Genomic DNA, 13,098 nt, shown 5'->3' with positions numbered 1-13,098 from the left:
CTGGAAGAGAAGAAATATTGAAAGTTAACATTCACAGGGGGTCAATGACTTCAGCTGCTGCTCTGCCCTCCCTGGTAAGTCTTCACACATGCTAAAAAAGACGTAACTCAACATGCAAGCATCCTATTTCCTTTACCCTCAAGAACCATAATCAGAGCAGCCATATCAGGAAACGCAGCAACGAGGTGTTACAGCGCTAAAAGGAGCCAAGCAGAACCCATTACACCAGCAGCAGCCCTGCCAGTGAGCTTCCCCTGCATTTTGCATAGATTTTGACTACCCATTTCCTGCTCAGGAAATGAAAAGCTTCGGCTCCCTGCAGCTCCACGCACTCACCTGCTCTCTCCCCTTTCAGAGTATCCCACACATTGCAGTTGAAGTCATCGTAACCTGCTAGCAAGAGGCGGCCACTTTTTGAGAAGGCTACAGAAGTGATTCCGCAGATGATGTTGTCATGCGAGTACATCATCAGCTCCTGATCTGCACGCAGGTCAAAGAGTCGGCAAGTGGCATCGTCAGACCCAGTGGCAAATGCATGTCCATTGGGAAAAAACTGGAAGTTTTAATTGAGAGACGGGAGTTTGACATCAGAAAAACATTGCTCAGGCGTTATTTCAGAAGCATCACAATATTATTTTGCCAGGGTGACCTGACAGAGGCCGAATGATGTATTAAAAAAGATGTGCTTGTTAAAAAGCTGCACATACACAGCTATGCAACAACACACTTCTAGAACAGCACCGGTAACACTCAAATGACTGGAATCCTACCCAGACAGCTCCTGCATGCAGTACAAGGGGAGGCAAAGGGGATGTAACTAACTCCTATAAAATGAAGCAAAATGTAGTTATTTGTGTCCTGGCTGTGGGCCGGGAAGACCTGGGTGAAGTGGTGCACAATGTTCCATCGTGAGACGGTCAGCCACGTTGGCTGAGCCGAGACAGAGGATTGCAAGTAAGCAATTCAATTTCCAAAATCTACTCCAAATCAGTCAGTCTTACAACAGCCATATTGATTGAAATCGGAATGAAAAGAGCTCAGCGCATCTCAGGATTCAGGTCTAAGTATAGGAACTGCATTTTTCTACAGGTCATGCCTTTGGTATTCTCTCAGCCTTAATAATTTTTCATGTTTATCAAAAACAGATGCAGCTAAGACTTAGATTTCATTCCCTATTTGTCACAGCTGGTATCTTGCAGATCAGAACATAGTGTTACTATGACAGGGGAGAAATATAACCCAGTTTATAAATATTACAGAATGATTCCAAGGATGAATATTCAACATAAGCACTGATTTTAACTTTGCCTTGTACACATTTCACTGAAAGCTCTTTTGAACAGAAAATATCGAGTACATTTTTCTTTAACAAGGTTTAAGAGGAGGATGCTTGCCTATTTTGCTCCCTCTTGGCAGATCACATTTATCTATAATTTCAGTTTTAACACCTTGTCACCCAACTAAAACTTCCTGTCCTCTGTTCTTTATGTCTTAAAAAAGTAAGGTCTCAGTTGCTGAACAAGAACACAGCTGACACTATTCCAAGAACACTTCACTGCATCACAGATAATGGTAATAATTCAGTAATGAGCTAGACCACAGGTTATCAGACAATCTAATTACATACAATTTAACCATCTGTACCCTATCGAAATAACTGATTTTAAATCAAGGTAACCCAACAGACTGTAGGTTGAATTCATGCCACTGTAACTTTTATCCTCCCCCTTGATTCCCATGCAGAAGTACAAACGGTCACTTACACACACTGCATTGATGTCTGACACGTGCCCTGTGAACGACTGCCTGCACATTCCATCTCGAATGTCCCAGAGCTTTGAGGAGGCATCACAGGCACCAGAAACAAAAGTCCTCATATCTGGGCTTAGAGAGAGACTCATCACATCACCAGTGTGCCCAGTGAACGTGGTGGTCTGCTGACCAGTTTCAATGTCCCACAAAGCGCTGCAGATAAAGTGACAGCATTAACATAAGGTCGTTTTTTATTTGAGAGCTTAAGTTTTAAATACAAATTAAGGCATTGGGAAAACAAAAAGTAACAAAGCCCAAAAACTCACCAAGTGGTGTCTCCTGAGCTAGTGACAATTTGGTTGTCATCTAAGAAGCGACAACAGGACAAATATCCTAAAAACAAAAGTTAAGAAAGTTTCAGACTCAGTTAAAACTGAAGATTAAAATCCAAGAGTAGTGATTGCAGTTCTCCCACAGACAGTCTGTGGGCACATGAAAAAGCATTTCACACCCCAATACATCTCAAACTGAGACTGCTTCATTTGATACAATAAAAAAAAAAAATAAAACAAAACAAAAACAAAAGCTGAAGCAAGACTATGGCTGACCTGTGTGCCCTGGCAGCTCCCGGCTCACTCTCACATTGCCCTCTCTGGTTTTCAAGTTGTATATGGAGCAGATGTTGTCCAATCCACCACAGGCCACGTAGTTGCCAGACGGTGCATACGCGCAAGTCATCACCCAGGAGGATCTCAAAGGAATGGCATGCATCTTCGGAAAGAAAGAGCACATGAGTGCTACATCACACCTTCGCTCTCTCATTTTACTGAAGTCATTCAGTCATTTCATGAATTACAGCAGATTAAACACACCGAACAGACTGTGTATTGTAAACTCCAGTAACTTGATTCTAGAATTATATACAACAACCTACGTTCGTACATATACAAGGATGAGAAATACCAGTAAGTCTCCTGTGAACATATACAGAATTTCTGTACAACATTATTTAATAGCAAAGCTACTCTAAACTTAAACATTTACAAAATCTGTTTATTCTACTTTGATTTCTTTATCCAATTCTTCTGTCTCTTAAGTGAAGGTTATAAAATGGGACAGTAAAATGGGATGGTTGTGCCCAGGGATGCTGGTCAGTTTACAGCAACAGATCACTTCCCCACACTCTACCTAAGCCTTCTTCCTTGAACAGCTTTTTTTTCCTCCCCCTTTCTCTGACCCCACAAGCAAAGCATTCATGTAAATTCTGAGGTTGTATATTTCTACAATTTAAAGCCAAATTAGTTTCGTAAGCAACAACACAGGGACAGATAAGAATAGCAAACTAGAGTAAAAGCAAACCAGAGTAAAGACCTTAGTTATTACCAAGAAGTCCTACTTCTGAGGAATAGCCTACAGCGTATCTCTAGCAAACAGCTAGTCACAAGACTGGAAAAAGGATTGTTTTTCTAATGTAGACTGCTTCTTTTCATTTTTGACTTGCAAACACAGAAAAAATAGTCCCAACCTCCCTAAAACACGCAAATTATGCATGAATTAGTGATATGAATTATAAATAACTCTACCTTATTTGTTGTATAACTATCCCAGATAATTAATTTTCCATCTTGTGAAGCACTGACTAGTAGCCTAAACATAAACACAAAGTAAAATAAGTTAATATAAAACAAAAAATAAATTCTCAAAATAGACATACATCATGCATGATTATCAAGTGATTCAGACTTTCGCTACTGACATTTGCCTTTTCCTTTTTTTTTCTTTTTAGCTTTTAAGTACAATGTTTGTTGGATAATCTGCAAAGAACTAGATATTACATCACTAAAGAAACCCATGTCCAAAGGGGCTCATGATTAATGATGGACAAAATTTAAAATACATTTCAGAAACTCTCTCTACCACTGCGTTTGTTTTTTGCATACAAATATTTTAACTATACAGCTAAAAAATAAACATAAATAAATTTAGGAGAAAAGAAGCCTTATTCTGAAAGCAGATTCTGGATTTGTCTTTCGAGACTACACGTGGGAGAACAGAACCCAAGGCTCTGTGAACATCTGACTACCAGTTGCTCTAAGGCAGAGCAATGTAACTCCATCCTCAAAGCTTTGTGATTTTTCCTTGCTAAATACAAAAGCGTCTTTTTCAGTGAAACAAAGTTAGCTTGTAAAGTCTTAGAACTCTGTTACAACAGAAGTAATATTATTAGACAGTATTATTCAACATCATGGAAAACGCAATATTGATCATTCCAGAAATATGCCTCATCACATACCCTTCTCTGCTTAAACAGATTCAAAGAACTCAGCCAAAACTAAAAGAAGGAAAAGGCAAAATGTCTGTGGTAAGAACAAGCAAGGCACCTCTCCTTTCACTCAATGCTTCTCTATTACTGCTCTGCAGTCCTCATCAGCTTTATAAAGGCAAATTATAGAATAAGGAATGAGAGTGCTGAGGATGTTCACCCTGAAGAAGAGAAGGGTCTGGGGTGACCTCACTGCGCCTTTTTAAGGCTTAAAGGGGGCTTATAAAAAAGATGGAGAACAACTTTTTGCTCAGACAAACAAGGACAGGACAAGGGGGAATGGTTTTAAACTAAAAGAGGGGAGATTTAGATCGGATGTTAGGAGGAAATTCTTCACTCAGAGGGTGGTGAAGCACTGGCACGGGCTGCCCAGAGAAGCTGTGGCTGCTCAAGGCACCTGTGGAGGTGCTGTGGAGGTGCTCAAAGCCAGGTTGGATGGGGCCTGGGCAACCTGATCTGGTGGGTGGCAACCCCCTATGGCAAGGGGTTGGGACTGGGTGATCTTTAAGGTCCCTTCCAACCCAAGTTGTTCTATGATACAGCCAAACAAACAAAGAAAAAAAATGCACCAAAAAAATCCCACAGTCAAGGTCTATGATCCTTCCCCGCAACGCATCAAGACTACACCACATGGCTCTCAAAACTTGACATTGTTTCAAGTAGACAATCTTATTTCTAACACGTAAATGACAGGTTTACAGATCAATTGTACAAACCTTGAGTCAGATCCCCAGTGCATAGCATAGATTTTGGCTAAGTGACCTCTAAGCGTACGCCTTGTTCGCATTTGAATTCGACCCACTGAGTCCAGGCTTGTTGTGATCTAAAAATAAATAAAGCAACCCCTGAGATACTGAGGACTATTTTTAATATACGAGATAACTGAATACATTTCAACTCTGATTAAAAAAATAAAAGCTATCTTGGAATGCAATACATAAAGAAGAATACTAGCGTACAGCCCAGGATTAGTTCCATGTAACAATGGCAAAAAGATTTTTACAAAAATAACATTCTTCATAATGGCTGTAACCAGAGCTTCAGAAATCTTTTGAAGATGTTACTATGCAATACTGAGCCTAATTCAGATTATCAAATCTGAAAATTTTCGATTAAAACCAAGTGAAGAAAATCCTCCAATACTTACTGCATTGTTACTTTTTCAAGCATGGCAAAACTTCAAACACCAAGTACATTTGTTTCCAAAATACAGCAAAAAGACAATTTTCCAAGTTTTTCCAATATAGTAAATACAAATAACACACTCTATCGAGAAGGTAACTTTGAAGCAGGACATATTAAGGTGGTGGGGTGGTGGTTTTTTGATTGGTTTGGATTTTCTGGTGTGGCTGTTTGTTGTTGTTTTTAAATTAACTATATAAATTTATGGTACATCTCCCAGTTCTTGTTCCACCTTATTCTTTCAGTTACCAAATAAGAACATATTACAATCATGAACTGTAGGGTTGTGTGTTTTTTGTGTCATTTTTTCTTTTTTAAATGTCAAGGAACAGCCTGTACACTGAATCAAGTACATACCTGAGCAAGAGTTGTGTCACTACATGCTTTCCTTGCATCCTGAAACAAAAGAGCAGAAACAATTTGAATCTAAAACACAACACTGAGCATCAAACTGAGGGGTAGGAGAAGAAGAGGGACTTACAAGGAGTCACGTCCCAGTAACCTTTCAGTCTCCCTTTCAACAGAATACGTGATTCAACAGCATTTGAAGTTACCCTCATGTTGCAGTGCCTATCCCTTTCCCTGTATCCTTTCCCCGGTGCTGCTCTGCCTGCTCAGGGGGCACTGAGCACCCAGGGAAGGAACTGATCCTGCTTTAAAAACAACCACTCGCTGTATGGTTAACAGGTTTTGTGCTGGGTGATGCTTTTGTATTCACTCCCCTTGCCATCGCAGGGGTGATGACACCAGTTACAAAGGGCAGGATCTGGGGAGTGGGATGGACAGCAGGCTCGCAGAAGCTGAAGCTGCTGCTGTATTTCATACTAAATGAAGAAAAAATATTCTACAATTTCATTCATTTCGTGGAAAGGATGATGCTCAGATCTCCATGCAGATACTTTGTCTTTTTTCTTTACTTCAAGCTGACTTTCTGTGTGTTATTCAACCCTACCTAGAAGCCAGACTTTATTTTTGTTTGCACGGTAACAGATTGGACACCTGAACCAGGTGAGCACTTCTGAGCCTGGCCTGCAATGCCCAGATCTTGCAAAACCAGATTTTGGTTACAATTGCAAATGCACAGCACTCCTGCAACCCAGACTCCAGCCTTTGCAAAACAAAACTAGACACACAGTCAGCAACCTCTTCTGACAAGCATGGTTTAAAGTAATTGGCTTACAATCAGAGACAAACTCTGTAGTGCAAGTTAGAAATAAAACTATCAACAGCAATAACGAAGGATCATCCACAAGAACCATCCTAATTCCCTGTAGTTTCTCTGAAGACCATCCAACTTCTGCAACCAACGAAGCATGCATGGCTGCCTTTATCACTTTGTGTGGCCCTCACCCCAAGAAAGCGTCCTATTTGTACACTAATGGTAACGTCATCTTTGAGAGAAGGAACAGGAACATTTACTTAGACATTTTGGAACTGAATTAATGCACTCAAACTAGACTCTTAGAACTTTTAAATACCTTGCTTGAGAGCTCCTTAATATAACAACCTTAATAACTTTTCGTGAGTGTTTACTTTGACTACCCTTTATAGCTTTTCTCCCAGAAAGCAGGCTTGAGAGTGGATTAAGTCATCTCAACTTATTTTTAAAATGTCTGAACTGTAGAAATATTTATAAAATGTTGACGTCTGGAATCAGGAGGGGTTTAAAATACCAGAGCAGTAAATCCCCTAGCACACAGGACTTACTTCGCTCACAGGAAGAAACATGCTGGATTTTAAACAACTTTAATTGTTTAGTTTAGCTGAAACACTTGAAGATGTTCAACATAAAATTAATACTGAATGTGATCTTAACAAAGCAACTTTTCTTAAAGAGAGCCATTAGCAACACCTGTATTGAAGCTACTACTTGTCATATGATTGGCAAATTTTTAAGTTTTAACTGGCCATTTTAATTCTCACATTTTAAATGTCTTTTCTACATATGCATCATCACATTAAGCCTTTTACAGATTTGTTTTTACAGATATTTTTTTTCCAAATTTGTGTAGAATCATTGGTGTCATAGCACAAAGAATAAAAATACCATCCACTCCTGGAAGGTTCTCCCTCCCTCTCTGTGCTTTAATCTGCATGTCTGTCAAGATGTCTCTCACTTTTAGCACAAATCTTCTAATACCCTTCACCCCAACTTGTTATGTCTAGGTTTTAGAAGTTTGCTGCTCACTTTTTTTAAAAATCACAACCACAAAATTTGCAAAGAGGCACACACCCCTAGCAACCAAACGTAGCACACTTCCACAGGAAACAGAACATTTTGTTCAAGAGATGCTAGGAATGAGTTCCATTACACCAATGGCTTACTTTCAGTTTTTTTTATTAAATATTTTGGAAGTATTTAAACTCTGCATAACTTAAACGGGAGCAAGTAATAGAGATGATCTTTACACTTTTTCCTTTAAAAGGAGGAACTTCATCATGAAAAATAAGGAATTAGCAATTCTTACTCTGATCTGATTTCGCAGCTGCTCCGCCTCCTGCCGCAACTGTTCCAGCTCGCTCATCTTGCTTCAGTCTCTATTGCTCACGCTCCACTGGTGAAGAAAACCTGCCAATAAGGAGGAGAAAAGTTTCAGTATCACACTGTTTTGTTTTTTAAAAAAGTAGAAGAACAAACTATACACCTATGTTTATTCTGCCTATACAAAGGCTCCAAATAAACATTCCTTTTAGTACAGTGTCAAGTGAATTCATTGAGACCCACGGTACTGCTATTGCCAAATTACTGTGAAAAGTGCAATTAAATTAAATGTATTTTGAGTACAGAAGCAACTGTCAACAGAAACACGCATAGTACTTTATGAAAACATTACTGAACGCATTTCAGCCTCACTCTTCTCACCCACCCTGAAACCTCCAGGAATGTCAGACTTCACCCCAAGATGGCAACAGAGAGCAAAGGCTGAAGCGGCCGCTTTAAAACATCTAACCTTAAGCTCAACTGTGAAACGAGCATCTTTCTACATGACATCCAAGGCAGCTTTCATTTTAAAGGTGAAAATCTTGAATCCTAGGTTACAGCTGAAATAGGTTTTCTACAATTTTCTCCATATTTTCTATGGCAAGACACAATATAGGTTTCATTTCAAAAGCACGCACGGGGTGAAAAGGAATAATACAGATGGCAACATCCATAAAAGCAACTTCATGCTGTGGGGTACAGCCCACAACAGCCTAAAGCAGTTCTCATCTCAACAGGGACGTAAAGTAACCTTAAAAGAAAAGGCCAAAACCCAGCAAGACCAGATGCAAGCACAATTTCAGTTTTTAGGTGTGGTTTGTTTGTTTTCTTTTTAAATCACATTTTGCACGCGGTACTTTGCAGTATGTTGAACAATTTCCTCGGACCAATTTTCCTCTTTATCCTCAGCACAGCAGTGCAACCCAACCCCATGAGGGAGACCTCCCCATCTACCCACACACACCCCAATAACCTCCCAGTGACAGGGGACCCAGCCAGCCTCTTGCTGGGGAGCAAGCCAAGCACTTTTTCTCTGACAGCAAAATTACACCAAAAGGCCGGGAGGTGGTGGGGATGGGTCTCCCACTATGTTATCTTTAAAAAAAAAACAAGCACACTTCTAGCCTACAAAAGAAAGAAGAAAGCCAAGCTACTGCTCACAAAATGCAAACTGAGGGAGGAAAAAGCTCTTCCAAACATTATTCTAGGTATTTTAATTTAAACATGAGAGAGAATACAGCAGTGCCCACCTGATTTAATTCACTGAAAAATGATTGAAATTAAGCCTTTTTCTGAATAAACCCAAGATATAAAACCAGATCACCTCCAAATCAAAAACATCCTACAGCAAGCACAGTGGTGATTTAGGTCTAACCAATACTTTCAGCTACACCTGAGCAAACTGTGAAGTCCGTACCTTCACATTCCCTAAACCTATGCTCTGCTCACCTAGGAGACACCATCGTCCATGTGTGAATACTCTGGGAGGCTGTTTGATTCACCACCGATGTCCTATTTCAGAAGCCCAGACTATTTAATGCTGCTTAGTTCACAGCAGGCATAAAATAAAATTAATCGATACGCTGATGTCCAACTTCAAAACTGAAATGTTAAAAACTGCAACCACTTCAGCATGCATGCTAACCAAATGCTTCCAGTCTTTGAAATTTAATTTTACCCCAGTTGATCAGAATACCGTACCTCTCTGAAATACAGTTCCAGCAGTGTCAAAATTTCCTGTTTTTGTTCTAGAACGTACCCAAAGGTAGCACAGACACAACAACGGACTCAAATGTCTAAAGCAGGCAAGCCATGATACCTGCCCTCGTCTCAGTAAGCTCCTGTGCTATTTTTAACCAAAGGTAAAGATTCCTAACAGAAAAGCTGATCTCTTTCTAATCTTCTGTGAAGGGAAGTGTGCTTCTGCTCTGTGATGTGCCACACACGTCAGTGCTCAGTGAAGGGTGACTTCAACACAGAGAATAACTCACCTTAAAGAAAGAGACACTAACATTGAACTGGAAGCGTGCATTGCTGGTCACAAGCAGGTACAGGCAGAATCTTTTTATTGGCAGGTGAAACTGTGAACGTATCAGAAATTTGGTCTCACAGACCACTGCTGACCATTCTGCACTTCAACCATAAAGGCAGCGTTAATGACTTTAATGCCATTAGTGTCAGTAGCGTTCATCCCTAACGCCACTTCTGCATGAAGCTGCACCAGCAGCTGGACAGCCTCAGATGGTGTTACCCGAACACACACATTGCCACGTGGCCACACTCCAACTTCTGAGCTCTTCTCACTCACCCGTATCAAGCTTAAGAATTGATCCCTGAGCAAATTCAAGGACAATGACCTTTTTATTTTATTTACAAAACCATTGTTAAAGTTGAGAAGCCCCGGCGGTATCGGCACGTTCTGAAGCCTGCAAGGTTGCCAGGAATGTGTCAGTGCTTCGAGGCCAGTCCATGCCTCGGCGAATGCAGCCGCTCCGAGTCACGCGAATTAGTAGGGAATCTGGATTAATTTAAGCTAGAATAACCTGGTTTTAAAGTTCCTTTCCAGTTCGCAGCGGCTGAACAGCAAACTCTGAGATACTCTTAAGCTATATATACAGACACGGGGACACCACAGCACACAACCTCAGTTCAACCACTGAGCTGAAGCGTACCCAGAGCTCTCTGCTGGCCTGGCTGCAGCTCCCTCTGAGCTGCACACATGCTCAAATGAGCACCCTCCACCAAGTATTTAGCAGGACTGTGAGCACGATGCTTCCACTTGGGATTTTTTTTTTAATCCACCATTCCGAAATGCCCGGAGGAAATTACAGAAATGGGGTGGGCAGGGAGGAAGCTGTCAGACTCCTCCCCAGACGCAGGCTATCTCCATGAGCAGCGCTCCTGAGCTGCTGCCAGCACCTGCCTGGTGCCACGATCCCGAGAGCACAGCGCGAAGATCTGCGCACACGTGGGTTTGTCTCTGCTTTGATGCTGCTGGTGTGACAGTGCTATGACTGAAGACAGCAAACGACAGGAAGCCAGAGGCAAGGCGTAGCTGTGTGTGCAGACCACCACCCAGGTGAGATGTGCGTGATGTGCGTGCTGTGATCTTGTGTGTTTCTGAGCACATCGGCGAGGTGACCTGCCAGCCACGGCAAGAAGACGCGCCGAGGTGCCCGGTGGTAAAGGCTGATGGGTACATCCTGTAAACCTCTCTGCTGCGAGGAGAAGCAGGCCATCACCACAACCTTGAAGCAGACTATTTCCAAATGCTGCCAGCCATCAGATAAAAACCATTTGTTTTTTTTTATCAGATTAAATGCTGTGACTACCTTCTGAGGGATCACAACGAGCAGAGGCGATCTGTATATCACAAATTCTTCTTCACACAACGGATTAGTGAAAACCTCCTCGGATTCAGATCTAACCTGGACAAGGGTTACACAGGACATGTCTGTTCTTCTTCCCCTCTCAGAAAATGAAATGCCACCGGTCAGGACGGAGTACTGCTCCACAGCCTGGTAAACTCATTATTGCAGACACGAACTTCCCAAACCGCACCATGCTCTGATGTGCACTCAAAGAAGCCATCAGCGCGCTCACCACAAGCAGAAACGGAGCCGTGATTCCTCTCGTCATCTCAGGGGTCAGAGGGGAGCAGGATGTCAACCTCCCTAACTTACTAAATTTTTAGTAAGTGTCCGGACAGAGAAAGAATATTCTGAGTGAAATGAAATGCAGAACACCAGTGGAAGCTGCTTTTCAGCACTTGCAGGTAGAAATGCCTACAGAAAACCCAGATGCTTCTCTTCGCATGCAGCCCATGACGCGCACGATGCACTCTGAATAATGGCATCTGCTACAGCGAAGAGGCCTTGAGGGGATGAGCAGCAGGAAATGGAAGAACTTTTTAATAACACCGCTAGCCAGGGGGGGCACCGCTGCTAATTGCCAGAGCAATCAGGAAACGGGGTCAAGGACACACCGTGCTTCCCATCAGAACCGACAGCGGGAGCGATGTGAGGAGCAGCTACGCGTAACCACGAGGCACAGCTTGGCTTTGTACCGCGGTGTCACTGGTAGGCTGCCCGGAGCCTCCGTGCAATTCCTCCTCCTTGGGCACGGATCAGCTAATTCAGTCACACCGCAATGAACTGCCCCTCCTCGAGGCAAACTAATTGACTCAGGATTCCACAGCACATCTAGTGGCGTGACGGCCACGGCCAGGCTGAGCGCTCCAGAGATGAATTATTCCTTGCCCTGTTCCTGATTCAGTACCCGCATCACTTGCTAACAGTTCAATTCCTCGTTATATGGGCAGGCAGTGGCAAATTACCCCAAGTTCTCGTCCTGAAAGTACTTTCTCTGTAACACACGGACTCAGATGAAGCTCTTCTCTGCAATGCTGACTCCAAACGCACTCGAGGAGGCACTGCACAAACGGGGTTGTGGGGGGCTCACCTGGGTGCCAAAAGGGAATCCCTGGCCCCCCTGCTCCGAGCTGGGCAGCTGAGTCAGGGGCAGGGAGCTCACTCAGCTCTGGAGAGCCAGGAAATGGGCTGGTCCTTGGCAGATTGCTGGAAGAATAGTCAGGTGTGTCAGGATAGGAACCTTTAGTTCTACAAAGCAGAGCTATTTCTGTCTCGGAGAAGATTACAGTTTACAAACTAAGATGTTAAGTAATTTGGTTTCTTTTTTTTTAAAAAAAAAAAAAAATAGAAAAAATGGACTTAAAACGGACTTTTTCAGTTGCCATAGTAAGCTTAGCTTGTTCCCATGTAAAATCACCATACAGACAAGGCAAAAAAAAACGAGTAGAGGAGTGTAAATATGCTCCTCCCCACAACAAAGCACTGCTATTTTTGTACCGAATATAAAGAGACTAACGAGACAGAAAAGAGAACAGTCTGGCTGCCTGGAGTCTTAAAAGCTATCCACCGAAGGATTATTCAGGCAATAACTGGATTCTGGATCAAAAAAAAAGCAGTTTTAGAATTTAAATAAGTGCTTAGCTATACATACCAGCTCTCAACTTTTCAAGGCATATGCAGCAAGATCTCACAAGTGGTAAACACACAGCAGCAGAAAGTAAGACAGGAGGTTTCACATAGCTTTCATGTGATCATCCCTACCAGTGCTCACACAGGTGGCTAAACATAAGGAATGCTAACTATAGCGCTTCACTAAATATAGGAAAACGGCACCAGAAATACCCCGGATCTCTCTGAAGCGAGCTATATCGGTAACTCACACAAATTCACGCTTCACAAAACCTCTGCACGCTGAAGCCGCCTGGATCAAGCTACCTGCCTCTCAGCTGGAACAGATGACAGCGCACGCACGTTTTGCTGTCTCAACA

General features: G+C 42.2%; 1 protein-coding gene across 3 annotated transcripts in view; it reads right to left on the bottom strand.

Moving 5' to 3' along the window:
* Positions 1-13,098, bottom strand: part of GNB4 (G protein subunit beta 4) — a 29,202-nt gene that overhangs the window by 4,961 nt on the left and 11,143 nt on the right. For all 3 annotated transcript variants that reach the window (XM_084528803.1, XM_084528804.1, XM_084528805.1), the window contains exons 2-9: positions 7,726-7,826; positions 5,615-5,653; positions 4,792-4,898; positions 3,336-3,399; positions 2,361-2,523; positions 2,079-2,145; positions 1,764-1,965; positions 337-553 (exon numbers count right to left, since the gene is read on the bottom strand). In XM_084528803.1, coding sequence (XP_084384929.1) covers positions 337-553; positions 1,764-1,965; positions 2,079-2,145; positions 2,361-2,523; positions 3,336-3,399; positions 4,792-4,898; positions 5,615-5,653; positions 7,726-7,782 — 916 coding nt within the window. In that variant the 5' untranslated portion in view covers positions 7,783-7,826. The remainder of the gene's footprint in view (positions 1-336; positions 554-1,763; positions 1,966-2,078; positions 2,146-2,360; positions 2,524-3,335; positions 3,400-4,791; positions 4,899-5,614; positions 5,654-7,725; positions 7,827-13,098) is intronic.

The sequence above is a fragment of the Aythya ferina genome (assembly GCF_964211825.1).
Source record: "Aythya ferina genome assembly, chromosome: 9".
Lineage (NCBI taxonomy): Eukaryota > Metazoa > Chordata > Aves > Anseriformes > Anatidae > Aythya > Aythya ferina.
This window is presented reverse-complemented; position numbering and strand designations above follow the sequence as displayed.